At 32.3% G+C, this 19,064-nt stretch overlaps 1 protein-coding gene across 1 annotated transcript in view; it reads left to right on the top strand.

Moving 5' to 3' along the window:
- The window catches only part of LOC133198963 (uncharacterized), a 50,284-nt gene extending 31,917 nt beyond the window's left edge, over nucleotides 1–18,367 (top strand). Inside the window, exons 14-17 of the mRNA XM_061334863.1 lie at nucleotides 2,261–2,587; nucleotides 2,934–3,113; nucleotides 17,017–17,118; nucleotides 17,650–18,367. Of these exons, the coding sequence (XP_061190847.1) occupies nucleotides 2,261–2,587; nucleotides 2,934–3,113; nucleotides 17,017–17,118; nucleotides 17,650–17,759 (719 nt within the window). The 3' untranslated portion in view covers nucleotides 17,760–18,367. The remainder of the gene's footprint in view (nucleotides 1–2,260; nucleotides 2,588–2,933; nucleotides 3,114–17,016; nucleotides 17,119–17,649) is intronic.
- Nucleotides 18,368–19,064: the final 697 nt, after the last annotated feature.

Here is a 19,064-nt window from a genome sequence, read left to right as displayed (position 1 = left end):
TATGGATTTAATTATTAGCGAAGAAAAAACGAAGGATAACACAGCTATGATTAGAATCTAATTTAAACTTAAAGGCTGTACTTCTATACATTGTTTACACATTGCAATCAAAACCTTAAAATGAAATAGGTGTTAAATGCATTTTTAAAAAATGGACGAGGAAATTTTTACAAAGGAGTATAAAGGAAAAATCTTTTTAAGAACAGCAAAGCAATGAGTGGTTATTATCTATTTGGAAGTATCCTCAGGTAGTATTGATTCAAGTTTGTTCAAATCGTGACCCCCGGGGTGTAGGGTGGTGCTTCAATGGACAATTTAAATTATACAGAGGAATACATAGCATTTTTTTTAAAAAAAATATTCTCCAGAATAGCAAAGCCATGATTGGTCATATTTATATGGAAGCATGCTCGGTTGTGTAGATTCAGATTTGTTAAGATCATGACCCTCGGGGGTAGGGTGAGAGCACTATGAAAGTTCAAATTTCTAGGAAAAAAGCCACAGTTCGTCAAAGAAATGTGTAAGCATCCTAAGTGTAGATTCAAGTTTGTTCAAATCATATCTCCCTCTTTTTAGGGGTAGGTTGGGGCTACTTATGCATTATTACTTTTTAATACTGAATCGATAGTGGCATTTAGTAGGAGAACATACTTTTCTTATAATGCAAAAATATCAATTTGTCCTAATTTATCACTTGCGAAAGTCTTTTTTTACACGATTTATAGAATTTACATGTAGCTATGGACAAGAAAAGTGTAGCTTTTCTCATTCTATTTTTTATTATTGTTTGAATTCGCTACCTATCATATATAAACAATGAAAAACGATATCATTGTTGAGCTGTGAAATACGTACATGTAGTTGAAATACAAACAGAGTTCTTATTTAAAAACTGGGGAAAAAATCCCCCCCCCCCCAAAAAAAAAAAAAACAAAAAAACAAAGAACAAACAAACAAAAAAAAAAAACAAAACAAAACAAAACAAATGAAATCCCTGTAATGTCGTCCTATTTGTCAGTAAAGAACCCTCTAGATCAGTATCAGTACATTGCCGAGTTTATAAGTCCTCACGGAACAAAAAAAAACCGTTCAAACCATTATCTTAAGTAAAAAGTGATTTAACCACACATCTACATCTAGAAACATAATAGTATTACTCCCAAGTATAATGACTAATGATAATCCATTTATCGTTTCTATCAAAGAAACAGATTTTCCTTCCCTTGAAAAAATAGAAAAGTAATTTAAGCAAATGCTGTTTGATAAGTGTTCAAAGCAAGGGTCTATCAAGCTTAAATACTGCAATTGTCAATCTACATGTACAATTTTTAATACATTCAATAAAGACATTTTTATGCCCCTGCCATGAAATGACCGGGGCATATAGTGTTACCCTGTTCCGTCATTCTGTCATCATTCACTTTACGTTTATAATCTCTGCAACAGTTGTACACATTCATTTGTCGAGGGCTCGAATCTCACTGTGGGACGTGGAGACAGCGGTCCCCCAAATGAGACTATATAAACCGAGGTCACGTGTCGTTGTAGGTGCTGGCACGATAAAGATCCCTCACTGCTCAATGGCCCTGAGTGCCGAGTATAGGTCAAAATTTGCAGCTCTCCACCTGCAAGTGGTAGCGTCTCCATATGAGTGAAAAATTCTCGAGAGGGACGTTAAACAATAAACAAACAAACAAAAAAAAAACAATTCAAATTTAACATAGGGATACGTGAAAGAACTACGCAGGTCAAGTTCGGATTTGGTCATGGTCAGATGATTTTTGACAGAGTTATCCCTCCTGAAATTTTAGGTTTCAACTCTCTAACTTTAGTGGGGATTTATGTATAAGGTTGAAATTTTGCATATGCAGGTATTTTATTAGAAAATACAGGTCAAGTTCAAATTTGGTCATGATCTGATGATTTTTGAGAGAGTTATCCCTCTTGAACTTAGAAAAAAATAAGAAATTTTTAGATTAAGTTCTCTAACTTTTGTAGGGATGCATGTATAAGGTAGAAATTGCATATGCAGGTATTTTACCAGAAAATTCGGGTGAAGTTTGAATACAAATTTAAAACTTAATATTGCATTTGAAATTTAGGCTGCTTGCGGGGGCATTTGTGGCGTTAACGACACATCTAGTTGCACAAAGAGTTTTGATTATTGTGCAGACCCGGCCAATGATGATAAGCATTTATTGTAATTGTAAAAAATGTTCAAAATGCGGATATACATTTCACATAATTAATATTTTAATAGGTGAGGTTGTAGTAGAAGAAGAAAAAATGCGAAAGGGCTTTTGTTATAACGACACCCAAAAACTTGGGATTCATATAAACTGTCATTTTAACTCTACAAGGGTTGTAATTGAAGAAGACTCGAGCGATACAAAAAATTGTCAAAACTCTCATAACTCTCAAAAAGAACGCGTCACCTGTGTTGTTGGAGGCTATGATGAAACGTACAATATGTTGGAGTTTATCTTAACATCTAATGACTCGGAGCACGCTGGGAAATCAATTTTGGTAAATACCACGTGTGAAAACGGAACTGATCAGAGCAAGAATATTACACTGTATCCTTGTTGTAAGTATATTTCAGCTTGATATTAGATATTAGTCCTTGATAATGAGAATTAAATGAATAAGACGACAAACTTTTTACCATCGAGTTTCGTGGATTTTGAATATCTCACCAGCTTACTACAGTAAAACACGCTTACAGCGAACATGCTTTTATTATAAGCTTGCAGCAAATCGTTTTCATTCCCTGTGTCTTTGAAATATATTGTAAACGGATATAACGAATGACATTTATAATAAAACAAATTCGTCCTTCACTGGCACTTCACATAAGCATTTTTTACTGTACCAGTTTAAGAGTGAGAATACAAGAGATTTAATATCTTACTTTTACCATTCCTAATTTTTAGTTTCATGTTTCACTGCAAATGTCAGGCAAAACGGCACACACGCCTTTTTTATGTGCAAGCACAGTTTCTTCAACGTGTCAAAGCAGATAAGTATAATTGATACAGCTGATGGGGTCCCTATGGAGACATGCAGATGGAACGACAGCACATCAACAACTGAATGCAATATCCAAAATCACGGTGAACTATTGACATGAAAGTCAAATCTCATTTGTCTTACTAAAGAAAGATCCCCTGCTCTAGATCTCTCAGGATGAAATTACACCAATCACACTACTGGCTTTCAAAACCTCTGTCCGTATGAAAATCCCCTGTCTTTCTCTGTAACCTACAGCATTTCCACAATTATCTACGGTATATCTACAGTATGGTACGGTATGTCTCCTCTGCATATACAGTAATTCTCAGTATGCCACTGTATGTATCCCCAGCATGCCACAGTTACCTACAGTAGGCCCCAGTACGCCTACGGTAGGCCCCAGTATGGCTACTGCTTCCTACAGTGACCTACGGTATGCCACAGTATATGCCCCAGTAGGCCCCTGTATTGTTCACCGAAGCAAAACGGAAGAGGTATACACACTTCCAGAGGCGCTGTTTATCTAAGATGTGAGGTTGTCAGTTCAGTACACAGGATTATTTCCGTGAGAAACTTTTGAACATTATTTTATACACATAGTAATACAACTGAAGTCAACTGATACGGGTCTCGTGATCCACATTAGGCAAAAACTTCACGCATATGTTATTGCCACAAAGAAAATATCGAAATGGTCAATAATGTTGACTGATCTGAAGTGTACATTTCTTGCTGACAAAATAAAAAAATACGCTATCATAAACATTAAAACTGTTATAATTATTAATTTATTCGTACATTTCATTATGTTTACAATTGTTAAGAGACTTATAGGGTTATGCAGTGATTCTGAAAAGTTTACAAATCATTGCTTCCAAAAAAAAAAAAAATCATCAATTAATGAATTTTATTTATTATTTTTTTCATTATTTATTTATTTATTAGTTTATGCCTTCCTTCATTCAAAAAATATTTAATTTAAAGCATCAAATTGGGAAGGGCATACATTACGACCAATAATTCTGCAATGAAGATTTTATTCACTTATAGTACGGCTACATTAGAGACCTAAATGTATATACTAATATATATGCTCCTGGCTAGTGGCTACATGTGCTTGTAAAATATATGCCATGGTATTTTAATAAGCTTGAACACGTCGTGTAACTAATGCCCTATATCCTTAGTATAAAGGTCCCTGATGTAAGTAAATCTCACCGATGCAAATATTTGAAAAGTAATCCGCGTCGATACAGGAATGTAAAATTTATTTTATTTAGATTTTCTGCCTGCTCAGCGAGAAAAAAGTCTTTTAATCTTGGTACATATAACCATTCTAATAAATGAACATAGCTGTATACGACAGCAGTGGGTCTGTCATAGTATCTAATGACATGGTATATTTAGGTAACACAGCTCTTTTTCTTTATTGTCAACCGATCAATTTTTTTTCCAATCGACCTTTGTTCATTATCTTCAACTTTAACATTTTTTTGACAATTATATTTTACATATAATCACATGCTGTCCAGGCGCGGATCCAAGAATTTTTCCAGGAGGGGGGGGGGATATTCCACCCTAATTCCAAAAAAATTAACGCAAATTCCATTTTCTTAACGTGAAAAAAAAACCTATTTCGTGGTGGGATCCACGCTTTCGGGGGGGGGGGGGGTCAAAGTCATGTTTTATTTGATTCAATATAACTTGGTTCGGAATGCCCCCCCCCCCCCCAGGTTAGAGCATGCTGTCAGTATTAATTTTAATCGGAGAAATTCAATATTAAACGTATAATACAAGATCAGTTTATGCAAAAGAGGCACAAGTAAATCATATGTAATTGCCGACGGACAGTGAAAGGTGTAATCTGTATAAAAACTGTAGACATGATTTTCTAAGAAATATTGGCATTTTAAATTTACAAAATAACGATTAAGATGTTCTATTCAGATATCTATTAACTCATTTCCCACGTCAAAATGCGAGTTTCAAATATAATGCATATAACATACACTGTAAGACAAAGAAAAATCACACGCATGTAATTAATATATATTGCTAAAAGTGATTTATAGGTCCGATGGGCCGGATGTTGTACATATATGCTTATTTGTCGAATGAACGTAAAATTATTGTATACACAAGTCACTATGTATAATAAAATATTTACTTACTTACTTATTGTATATAATTTTAAAGCAAAATTCATGCGAAAACCCTTTTCTGTCTTTTTTTTTCCTAGGGGGCAAAGCAAACAAGCCATCAAATTTATTTTTAAAAAAGTCTGACGTTTTGTGTTTAATGAGGGAACAAGTTAACTATTAAACAGAGATGAATTACAAATATATCGAACCTATTAATTCCGGCTTGGTTGACAAGAAGTGCGACATCTATTTTGTACATGGAAATTTCGGGGGGGGGGTTATTTTATACAATGGAAAATTAAATCGAAAGTCAAACATGTATTATCAAGACACGTTTACTTAGAACAACAATATTTGACAGACAAGAAACTCATCTTGAGTTCCCCCTACGAAATTTATACGTTCAGAAAGGTACATGAAAAATTCACCAGAAATGTATATATTATCCAGCACGAAGAGGACTAAGTAAGTAAGTAAAATGTTTTCATAAAAAAACATCAAAGGGTTGATTATTCTAGACACCGTTTTGATTTTCTTAAAAATATAGTCTAACTACATCACAAATGTTTCATCATAATGTTGCGGGATCGAGATCCGGAAAAACTCCTCAAAAGAAATCGCAAGAGGCTGACCTTGACAGATGAATTAAACGAGGACGCATTTTTCTTCATAATCATCTTTCTGAATGTACTATTATGGAACGCCATAGCTGCCTGAAGGTCATTTTCATTTTATATGAGGTGGTATAACCTTTATGTGAAGTGGTTAAGTCATTATATATAGTGGTAAAATCATTATATACAGTGATAAAATCATTATATTCATTGATGACTTTATTATATGCAGTGGTTTTATCATTATATTCAGTGGCAATGTCATTATATGTAGTGGTTAAATAATGTAATGAAGTGATAGTACCGTTACATTATGCTGTAAAATCATTATATGCAGTGGTTTTTCCATTATATACATTACTGATATCTTTCTGTGATGTGATAAATTCAATATATACAGTACAAACATAATTTGTGTGATAAAGCAATCATTACATTGTATGAAACCCGCTGCATGTGGAGTGCCAAGTTAATTTCATTCAGTGCGACACCTTTACATGAAGTGAAAAATCTATTATGTGCAGTACTAAGATCATTATATTATATAGTAAAATTATTATACATATTCCTAAAATCATACTTTGCAGTGGTAACATCTTTATATGAGGTGGTTAATTAATTATATGATGTTGTTAATTTGTTATATGATGTGCTTAAATCTTTATATGCATTAGACGTTTCATGTTATGCAGTGGTAACTTCTTTATCATCATCTAAACTGGTCCTCTTGCAAAAACATTTTTAAAAAATGCGCGGAGTTCCAGTTTAAAGAGTGTTTGAAAATAGGAAGCCCGGGCCGTGGCAAATTAAAAGCCGGGACTATTCGAGATTTTTCAAATTTCTGATTTAAAATTTTCAGACTCTTTTTTTAGGCTAATGTGTTTTCGCTGTAAAAATTGTATTTAAATACTTGGTATTTTAGATTTTCTTTACGATTTTTGGTTTCAAGTAAAATTGGTAGGCAGTTTCAATTTTCTGATTTAATATTTTATCCATTGTGCTATAAGTACTTAGTATTTTAGATTTTTTTTAACGATTGTTGATTTCGATGTTGGTAAAATGGGTAGACTGGGTTGGCGATATTTTATGTGTGTGTGTGTGTGTGTGTGTGTGTTTTTTTTTTTTTTTTTTTTTTTTGACATATTTGATAAAAATCTAATAAACTTAAAAATTATTCCGATGTTAAACACTGTATTTTAACTAAAAAAAACTTTTTCTTTTTGATAGTTATTTCTTTATTTGAAAATGCTATTTTTATGCAAAATACACATTTTCATTAAAAAAGGGATTATTAAACCAGATCCGATCATCCGGGAAGAACCTGGTGCAAAACACCATAAATCATTTCTAATTTCATAATATGCAAATGTGCACTGGTACATGTATCTATATGCTAGAAGATGGAAGGAAACTGGATTACGTTAAATATGTAATTTGTTTAATACTTTTTTCGGGGTGGGGGTGGGGGGTGGGGTGTTAAATTACTAATATCAACTATTTATAAGACTGTTTCTAAGACTTCAGAAAACCTTAAATCACATTGAAAAATTGCTGCATGAAAACATTTCATTTTCAAGTTTCATATTTGCCGTCGCCAACGTGGCACGGTGAATAGAGTGTCTGCTCTAAGAGACGCGGAATAAGGAGTCAATCCTTACGTCACGGGTTCGAATCCGACAGTGGGACGTTGAGACCGGTCCTTCGTAAGAGACCGCATAAAGCCATAAACCGAGGTCCCGTTCCACAGTAGGTGTTGGCACGAAAAAAAAATCCCTCACTGCTCAATGGCCGTAAGTGTCGAGTATAGGACAAAATTTGCAGCTCTCCACTGCATGGCAAATTGTGGCGTCTCCATATGAGTGAAAAAATCTCGAGAGGGACGTTAAACAGCAAACAAACAACCAAATTAAAATCATTTTAGCCTTTTTGAATAAAATGATAAAATTAAGAGTTATCCTTCAAGGCTGAGGATCGGATATCCTTAAACCAAGCAACTTACGCGTGATTAAAGTTTGACACAAGGCTTTGCATTAATAGTCCTATAATTACATGTATATGTGATAATTCTTTAATTAATTTATATTTTATCAAATGGCATGTAGATAATGAATAAGTATTTCGGATTTTTTATGTTTGACTTCCGGGAGATCAAATCCGATTTTAATGAACCATTGGCGTCGGAAGGAAATTGATAGTGGGGTGGCTAATTGAAATAGAAAAAAAAATCAAACCTGAAAAAAAACTTGACAAGCAAAAAAAAAAAAAGGAAAATTGTTCTTTCTCCAAACCCGAAAATCCTATTTCGGGGGTGTGGGTGGATGGGGGGGGGGGGGGGTTTGGTCGAACATCTTTCAGTATCAAATTCTTTTAAACACTACCAATTACCCTTCTTTCACTACAATGAATCGTGCCTGTAGAAAGTGGGGAGGGGGGGGGAGGCTAGACCTACGCCCAAATTTTCAATGCCTATATTATGTCTACCTTTGTAAAAAATAAAAAAAAGAGGGGGGCAATAGCCCCCTCCCCCCCCCCCCCCCCGGGTTCCGACGCCTATGTGAACCGATTTTTCTTAAACGTGTCATTTCACTCAAAAAATGCCTTTCAAAGAATGAATAATTTTTAACATCAGAATAATTTAAAAGTTTATAAGCTTTCTGTCAAATATGGCAAAAAAAAAAAAAAAAAACAAACAAACAAAAAACAACAAACAAACAAACAAAACACGTAAAATGTCTACTTGATTGCCTACCCGATTTACCAACCTCACGGGCGGATTCAGAGAGGGCCTATGGGGCCCGCCGCCCCCCCCCCCCCCTTGTGTCCAAAATATACATAAGATTTAATAAATCAATTGTTTTTTGGTTTGGCTGTGGGCTACCTACCCCGACCAAAAACTTGTCGGGCCCCCCTTTTCAAGATTCCTGGATCCACCACTGAACTTGGAAATCAACAATCGCCAAGAAAATCTAAATTACTAAGTATTTTAAAATTAAATGCAATTTTTACAGCGAATACACATTAACCTATAAAAATGAGTCTTAAAATTTCAGCACAGTTGATCAAATCAGGAAGCTGTATAATAGAATCAGAAATTAGAAAAATCTCGAATAGTCCCGGCTTTTAATTTGCCACGGCCCGGGTTTCCTATTTTCAAACACTCTTTAAACTGGAACTCCGCGCATTTTTTTTTAAATAAAAGGACCAGTTTAGATGATGATAAAGAAGTTACCACTGCATAACATGAAACGTCTAATGCATATAAAGATTTGAGCACATCATATAACAAATTAACAACATCATATAATTAATTAACCACCTCATATAAAGATGTTACTACTGCAAAGCATGATTTAAGGAATATATATAATAATTTTACTATATAATATAATGATGTTAGTACTGTACATAATAGATTTTTCACTTCATGTAAAGGTGTCGCACTGAATGAAATTAACTTGGCACTCCACATGCAGCGGGTTTCATACAATGAAATGATTGCTTCATCACACAAATTATGTTTGTACTGTATATATTGAATTTATCACATCACAGAAAGATATCAGTAATGTATAAAATGGAAAAACCACTGCATATAATGATTTTACAGCATAATGTATCGATATTATCACTTCATTACATTATTTAACCACTACATATAATGACATTGCCACTGTATATAATGATAAAACCACTGCATATAATAAAGTTTTCAATGAATATAATGATTTTATCACTGTATATAATGATAAAACCACTGCATATAATAAAGTTTTCATTGAATATAATGATTTTACCACTATATATAATGACTTCACCACTTCACATAAAGGTTATACCACCTCATATAATATGAAAATGACCTTCAGGCAGCTATGGCGTTCCATATACTATAGTAAGTTCAAGCTGTAACTTGTGTGTTTCTCATAGTGAATCCTAAAAGGTGCAATTGTGCGGGACTTCATTACTTTTTTTTATTACTCAGTGGACACTGGTTGTCACAGGAGTTCGCAATTTTATCAATAAAGTCAATAGAATCACTCGATTGACCAAGCATGAGCTACCGGTATGCGTTCGCATATTGGCTGTGCTAACGCATATATATAGCTCATGCTAGGTCAATCGATGCTAGGTTAATCAAATGATTTAACTTTATTTATAATAAAAATTAACTTTATTAATAAAATTGCGAACTCCTGTGATTGAGGCTGTAAAAAATCTGGTAATACAACTTCCATTATCAATAACGTACGTAGTAATTGTCAGTGGTTTTTTTTTCCGAAATCTTTAGTAGGAAGACAATCCAATTAGATGACAGCTTTTCCATGTAAGCAGACTTAGCAAGCCACTTGTTCATGCTAAAAAACCGAAAATGGTATGGATTCTCTGTGATCGGGGTGGTGACAGTGACGATGCAAATGGACCTGATTAGCTGTGTCAGTCTAACGTAATAGTGTACAGTGTAACAGTAATACTTTGTTGTGACTTGACTTCTACATTTTGATCAACGTGAATGGATTATGTTTACTGTAGCTTGACATATTTTTAGATTAGTGGAAAAATCTTCAGTTAAAACGAATTCGTTATTTGTGTCAGTGATTGTTACAGTGATTGTGATGTTCATATTATGAAACACAATATAGGCCTATAGCTGTGTTAAAAATATATTGAACACGTTCGACAATTTCAAATGAAAACCCTAAAAATTATTTTGCCATGTCTGGCAATTAAAAAAAGTTACTCAGTATTTGATATTAATTTCTTTCTTTCTATTTTTTTTTTTTGGGGGGGGGGGTATTTCTAATTGTCAGGGACGAATATACATATATATGACATGTATATACTAAAATGCATGTTTACAAAAAATTGCCTATATATTTGTTCATCTTAAGTTAATTGTAATTTAGAATTTGTGTTTCCATTCTCTTTGCAGTAAATCAGCACATAAAATTATCATAAATAACTAGATTGAAGAACAGTCTCCGTTTACTGTTCATAGTGCTAGCTGTCTATACTTATGTCTAGAATAATGATAACGTAGTAAAGAGCAAGGAATTCGTAAAGTAAGCATTTTAGATTGAGGATTTAGGATATTACGATATTTATCGCATACTGTTAGACGAAGGATAAATGTACATGTATCACATTGACATGACATTAACAGGTATTGGTGGGGAAGTCCTTTCCCCAGGATTGTCGTGCATTTCATATCATGTGTCAAATAACGAATGCGAACAACTCCGTTTGGTTTGGCGTTTTTGCATTGTAGATGTATGTATACACGGAAATATAATTTTTAAACCCCACCCCCCATCCCCGAAGCAGCGTACATGTTAAAAGATTTCATTCACTCTTACATATATATAATATAAATTTCTTTTACTGTATAACAGGATTTAATTCTTATCTTCACTGTTTAGTTCAATGAATTCTAATAAAAGATAATTCAATTATGCAAGGGACTTTAATTTCAATCCATTTGTCCTTAATTACAGATCAAAGAATTATATCAGACTTCGATCTCGCTTAGCTTGCGTTGGTGTTGGGAAAATTGATAACCCACAACATAACATAAAATCAAATTATTGATTTTAAATGTTTGATTATTTTGATATTACTGTCATGTCTTTATTTAATTACATGTATTTACAAACAATATAAACTTTTACATCTTGGGGCCAGTCTACGTGCCGGGAGAATCGTAATTCTTATATATTCGCACGTGTCACAATTTTCAACTTTTAAAGGACAAAAAAGTGTATGCATCTGCAGTGCCTTAGTATTTATAATGGAGTCAGAAATTTATCATCGCAGGTAAAAAAAAAAAAAAAACTCTTCGGTGTTTGATTTCTGAGAATAAATTGAAAATAAGATGATAGTTCGTTGCGCCAATTTGTATACCGGATCTTGATCTGATCAGGAGCCCGTGGACTGTGGAATCATGTACATGATTAACAGAATTTATAAATGTTGCTGATTTCTGTAATGCAGAATAGACCATGGGTAAACGTTATCGGTTTTTTTATTTTTAACCCCGACAACTAGCATCGTTTTGAGGATGAGGAAATAGGGGAATAGGCTTTTTTTAAAAAGTCAGATATCTTTTTTTTTTTTTTTTGACGCTCTGAATTGTTTGAGTAAAAAAAATTAATCATGCATATTTCCGTGCCCTGTCTTGTGTCTAAGTATGTTCTTGAGGTATAGTCAGAAAGAATGAGTTTGATACGAAACAATTTAAAATAAATTTTCAAAATAAATGATACGACTTATAGCATTTCAGGAATTAATAAAGACTTAGTATTGAATTATCTTCTTCTTTCAAAAGGTTTTCGCTGACCTTTGTTTAAAATAACTTATTATCCATTTATTTTGCATAATCTAAAGTGTAATTATGGTTTTTTTTCTCTCTCTCTGGACTCGAATTATTTTAATGACTGCTTATTTCAATGTACCAGTGAATAAGAGGATTATAAGCATTCGTGCTTGCTTTTCAATGCATTTTACATTACAAATATATATTTTTAAAACAGAAACTGTATAGCCGAAACTTATATTTTTAATTCATGCGTTTCACCCCTTAAAGAAGCGCCTAAGAAACAACATCGATGTTGAAAGTATTAGCAAGGATAAAGTACAAATTAGCAGTAATAATTGTATATATATTGTTTTTCAGTGTTCATTTTTTTTTGGGGGGGGGGATATTTTTTTAAAATTAAAGTTTTCTAGCATATCTATACTATAAATTAAACTGATATTTCATAGTGAATGTGAAAACAGTCTTGTTACGAGTGGTCAGTCAGTTGTTTATTTAGTCCTAACACCAGTGGTCAGACGCAGACAGAGAACAATAGGCAATTAGGACCTATTGTTAAGCTAGCCACTGCAAATTACATTAGATATATATACTAGAACCTACCCTGGTTCTGCCTCAGTGCATACAATGAAGATGATAAAAGAAAAGCGCGGGGCGGATCAATGATTCTTAATCATAAGTGGGTCTGAAAATTGAAACTAGATGATAGAGTAAATGAAATTATTATTAAATTATAAATTCATTTCATTTTAATCAAAATTAATTCTGTATCTCCATAAGAGCATACTAATTAATTTTATGATCGGAAATCGGAAAATTTTGTTCTGATAAGGTCCAAATTATGCAGAATTTCATTACGATATTAAACAAAAAGGTGACGTAGAATTAATGTCTAAAACTGTGTACAAGTAATCAGGCCCTATCTTTAGCGTATTTTACGGAGACAAGAGGGGGTGGCTTATAAACTTAATAACTTTATACAATCCTCCAATTATAAATAGTTTGAGCCCTCAGCAGTTTGAAATATTTATAAAAGTTGCGTATAAATTAAAAAGAAAATGATTGATCGATTTCACAATCGAATCTTGATTGACTTTTTGCAGAATATTACGTAAATCAAAACGCAGATTAGGATTCGTCAGAAATGCAACAAAAAAGAATGGAAAATAACATTCAAATGATTTCTGGGCCGTTTTAAAATAACGAGAAAAAGAGAAAAGAATAATAACATTTCAGTGCTGTTAATAATTGTTTCTGAATTCGTTACATAAATACATAAAAATTAAATATTATCTGAATACGACTTATAATTCAATTTCATCAAGTAAGCGTCAGGAAGAATAATTTGTTATCACGTCCCTCACTTCATTAGCCACTGTCATTTTTATTAATGGCATCATTTTTAACAATATTTATCGGGAATTATGCTCCTAGATAAAAAAAAAAAATCTTTACAAACATGTTCATTTTATCTGATTGAAAAACATGCGGGCTTAATACGAACTATAATTCTTCTTTTTAATAAGTTCGAAGAAAGTCCAAATATGTTCATTCAATGTGTCAAAACAGACTGACCTTGTTGATGATTCGATGATTCAAAGTGATATAAAGATTCTCAGCCACTTACAACAGGACAGGACTTTTTCTTGAAATGATAGTGTTTAATTATCGTTATTTCTAATATATTGACCGTAATCATCCCCGTCAGAAATAAATCTATTATACTATTTTTGTTTTAATTTTATTTGTTACAACATAGCAAGTATATCATTACTTTAGAGATGTAATGTACAAAAATAATTCTATAAATCATCATAATCTTCTCCATAAATAATTTTTAGCGATGAATACATGTAGCTTCAACTGTAAAAACATTGCCTCTTAAAACATTGTGTACTTCTACCGTTTTGCTTCGGTTAACAATACAGGGGACTACTGGGGCATATACTGTGGCATACCGTAGGTCACTGTAGGAAGCAGTAGCCATACTGGGGCCTACCGTAGGCGTACTGGGGCCTACTGTAGGTAACTGTGGCATGCTGGGGATACATACAGTGGCATACTGAGAATTACTGTATATGCAGAGGAGACATACCGTACCATACTGTAGATATACCGTAGATAATTGTGGAAATGCTGTAGGTTACAGAGAAAGACAGGGGATTTTCATACGGACAGGGGTTTTGAAAGCCAGTAGTGTCAGTTGACGAAAGTGTAACTGAATGCTCACTCAAAGTCACTGAGAAGTCACTGAAAGTAGCCTGTCTGTGACATTTCCATGATCCTTCAGTTATCATTCAGTCAACTGAATGTCAGATAAAGAAGAAGGTACAGTTTTGACTTCATTATGCCTTAAAAATTTAATGTCTTCAAAAAGTTTTGAAACTGACTTAAATATTAGTAGAGTATATGAATGTGATAAATCAGGAAAGAATTTGGCATGAAGGAGTACCATTCTGGAAATATGACGTCATTAATTTGATGCAATTCTCTATTTTAAACAGAAAAAGCCTCAAAATGACCCATTTCAAGGGTTATTTTCCTTAAGAAAATAATGTCCACAGCCATCGCCCACTATAATTGTTGGATATGTTTTGTAAAATTCTTTGAAAAATCACACATCTCAAAATCTCTGTGGGCGATGCCTGTGGACAGTATTATGTGAAAGAAATTTCATTGAAAATCGGTGTCTTCTGTAACTTTTTAAGAAAATACGGGAAAATGCACATGTTTATGACGTCACAATTAGCATTTAGAAGTTCAAGTGAGAAAAATGATTTGCAAGATCTTTCTGCATGGATTTTCAAAGATTCAGAAAGCATGAATTTTAATTTTTTTTTTTACATCACTTTCATTTTTAAGAAAAACACAGGGCAAGATTTGTATTGAAACCGTACCTTGTTCTTTTCGTGGCATTTATTTAAAATTTTTAACTTTTTATTCAATTACCTGCTTAATATTTTAACGAAGCAGTTTTATTTCTTTTTTCCTTATAATGTTTATATTATATATTTTCGAATTAAAAAAAAGTAAGCCTACAAAATGCTTGATAATCCAAGAAATCGAATTTGGTTCCTCCCGCTTCTAGCTTATCTATTACGCCACAGTGATGGTGACATAATTATACTAAGGGAATTATATCAAAAAACGGGTAGAAATCATATTGGAACACCTAGATCACCTGTTATATCGAGAAGTTTGGCGTTGTGTATATATCTAGTAAATATCTTGTATATTCTGTGTTAATTTCGCGGATTTTGAACGAAAGTTAATTATTACACACCTCTCTCTCTCGGATAATTATGGGCGACGGGCATCCGCTTTTTAAATACATGGTTCGAGATAAATGTGTACCGTACAGAACTTCTAGAAAATGATATACAATAATTTTTCAATAGTTTTTTAATCAAAAACATCATTTGATCAAATAATTACAGTACAAAATTTACAATATTACGTAGCTTCTACTAGAGGCATGAATAATTAATTCTGTCTCCACTTCCACTATATGAAATTCCATGACAACTAATCGCATTTGATGAATATAATATAAAATGCGAAAATATTCAAGAGCTGACAAAAAATAAAAAAAATAAAAACAAAAACAAATCAAAAGAAAAAAAAAAGAAAAGACAAAAAAATCCACCAATTTAGTAAATATTTTATACAAATATACGCAAGAATGAAATTTTGCGAGCAGACCGTCTCTCATAATAAAGCAAAAAAGTTATCGCAAATAAAAAGTTAGTTACAGGACCTTAAAATATTGCATGCATCAGATCAATGATCGAGCACGCCAATTCTAGTGATGAGAGCTATGATGCGTCAACAATACAATTATATCACGCAATGATTCAATTTATGTTTTCTCCAGAAACAAAATAATGATTTTCAATTATTCGAGAAGAAATTCCGGCGATTACAGAATGGATGTTAAAAATGTTTGAAGTTTAAGGTATGTCACTCGTCAGCCTTTTAGAAATTTTCTGTCAGAACCTCTTACTTAAAAACTATTTATTACAATTCAATCTTTATAACATATTTAAATTAAACAATGTAAAATGTTCAACATTCAATTAAAAAACTGCTCAAAAATTCACAAAGAAGCAAGATTTATAAGGGACTATTTCTTGTGGCGGAAGGATATTTAGAAGAAAATTCTGCAAATCTACACATTTATTAAATTTGATATCTTGGAACTTTAGCCTCACATACTTTTACTCAGAGAATATTTTCCGTTATGATATGCCTGGAATATTAAATATAGGTCTCAATTTATATTTTTATAACAAAATTTACACCTTCACTCAACAAACATTGCCAAGAAATGAAGATATATTATGGAAGTCGAGATAAAATTTACACAGTTTTTTGCCTGAAAATCACATATTTTGACCAATATTTCAAAATTTACATCACTGACCCCAAATTTTTCTTTCATTATCTTAAACTACTCGATACTTTTGACCGATCAGCACTTAAGTCGTAAAAAGTTTGATACAAGAAAATATTCTATTGCCTATTTAGATTTTTAATACCTCAAATATGAGACTTTTTTAGTGCAAAAAGGTCACACGATAATTTAAGCACATTAATTTGCATGATTTGTTCAATGATAAATATTATTCAAACTATTTTACGTAAAATAAGATTGTTTATTGCCATGGTTACATCTTATAAAATATAATAACGGTTAAAGTGATTAACCAAAGAGTTACAATTTAAGTGCAAAAAGGTCAACTTAATTGTACCGTAGCTCAGTTAGATGCACACTGACTCCCAATTTTCTCTGCGATTTTGAGTCATACTATATGAGTACTAATCCAAAATATACTTCTCAAAAAATCCTTGATATAACAAATTTCACGAGTGACATACCTTAATGCAGAAGGCGAATAGAACTAAGAATGAATTAAAAACTTACATGACCTTCTTATAGGACATCCTCTTGGAATCGATGGCTTCATTGCAAAATATACACCAGGGCGAGTTTTTCTATGTAGTATGGACAGGCAAAGCACTGAAATGATTCTGGAAGGAGGTAAAGTACTAGTATATGCAAAACTACTTAATGAATTGGAACTTATGTACAAAACATTTAAGAAAGATAATTTTTTTTCAAGCAATCTTCTGAATGAAATCCAATTCGAATTTTCAGCTTATAATAAATCCGCCCCCATCTTAACACATATTGTGAATTTATCTAATCCGGAAGTTGTGTATTCCAAAATCTTACCATATACGATGTTAAGTGTAAGTCCCTCTAAATTCAATTGTTTAAAATGTTGTTTAATCCGGAATAATTTCTCACACGGCCAATTTCTATTTAACCAGTGATGTCCAGATTAGACTTTACTGTTCTATATGACGTAAATGTGAATGCATCAATAACCGCTTATAATAAATCTGCTTGTGTCTCAACATATACTTAATGACCCAATTATGAAGGCACCAGTAACCGGCTACTTAATATTTTAATTTTTAGTCTTTAATAGTCTCTCTAAAGTGAATGATTTTGTTTTTTTGAATCTGTTTATTGTATAATTTAATTTTTATTTTTTTCATATTTTAGGGAGTTTAACAAGTGGACAGGAAGGCCAATACGTGTGCTGTGGTGTAGATACAGTAATTTATGTAACATTGATATGGTCAATTTTTAAATCATTTAGATTTATTTATTGAAAAACATCTTCTTAAAGCATTAAAACCTGTGTAAAGGGTAAATTTTATTGGACAAAATCACTTTTATACATGTACTTCGTTTTTACGTTCGCTTTATGCAAGAAAATTAGAATATAAACGGTAATGCTTGACAACAATCTCAACTTTGATTATTTAATCATTCAGTTGCTTTCAATTTTATTGTAAATAACACAAAATTACGTTTAAAAAAATAATCTATCAAGTACTTAAAGTTAGCTAGTTATTCGTTATGTTTAGTTTTGAGATAGTGCGTTACTTTAGTTAATTTTTTTTGGCATGCAAACTTAATTTGTACTTAGCCATGTTTAGTTACCTAACTTCTGATCTTGTTAATTGTTATTCTAGTTGATGTTTCTTAGTCAATGAAATATAATGTGCACAATATTTTCCATGAACGTGTATGTTTAGACTGTCTTACTTGATTGATCACATCAACTAACTAAACTATTTAAGTCAGGATTATGTAGTTTTGTATACTTGTTTAATTGCCCTACATGTACTACTTTGGAGGGCTACTAAATTCTAATATTTTGAAGAAAGCAGTATATTTAAAAAAAAAATCATCAATAAATTATATATATAACTTATTGTCTACAAATCAATACGAAGAGGAACTTGTATTGTTCATAAATGTTTTAAGAGATTTTAATTCGACCTCATCAGAAACTGTACCTAATATTCATAGATTAATACAGAGCTTAGACTGGATATAAATTATAATGACAAAATCAAAAAAAAAAAAAAAAAATAAATAAATAAATAAATAAATAAATAAAAGTTACAGGTAACGGAAGGTTAAATTCATGTATAGAATCCACATCATTATCTTGATCACTGGGGTTGTCAATGTAGAATCTCTTAAGAAAAAATCTGATGTATCAAAATGATTAATCTTGTAGTGGATTATGCTTAATTTTCGAGGGGACGTAAGTGGTATGCTGTCGTCCAGCTTCAATGGCGCCCCCTTTAATCACTACCATCGGTAATTTCTTATTTATCTTTGCTCTTCAAGACACTTCACTACTTTTTATGTGAACATGTGATACAAATGTACCTTAGAATGCAAGAATCAAATCAGATGTATGTTGCTGATATGCAATATTAAACAATAGCACATGTAAGAATGATTGAAAATATTTAAACGTTAATTTATATCAGTTCTCCAAGAAATATTGCCCTCTCCTTATACATGCATTAAAATCAGAATTTCGTCCATGCAATAAGATTGAAAATGTATTTAATGTGATCTTCAAGCAATAATAGTCTTTCCATAGACATACAAAT

This window comes from Saccostrea echinata, unplaced genomic scaffold (genome assembly GCF_033153115.1).
Source record: "Saccostrea echinata isolate AGI-Se365-2 ecotype Australia unplaced genomic scaffold, CSIRO_AGI_Sech_v1 ptg000033l, whole genome shotgun sequence".
Classification (NCBI taxonomy): domain Eukaryota; kingdom Metazoa; phylum Mollusca; class Bivalvia; order Ostreida; family Ostreidae; genus Saccostrea; species Saccostrea echinata.
This window is presented reverse-complemented; position numbering and strand designations above follow the sequence as displayed.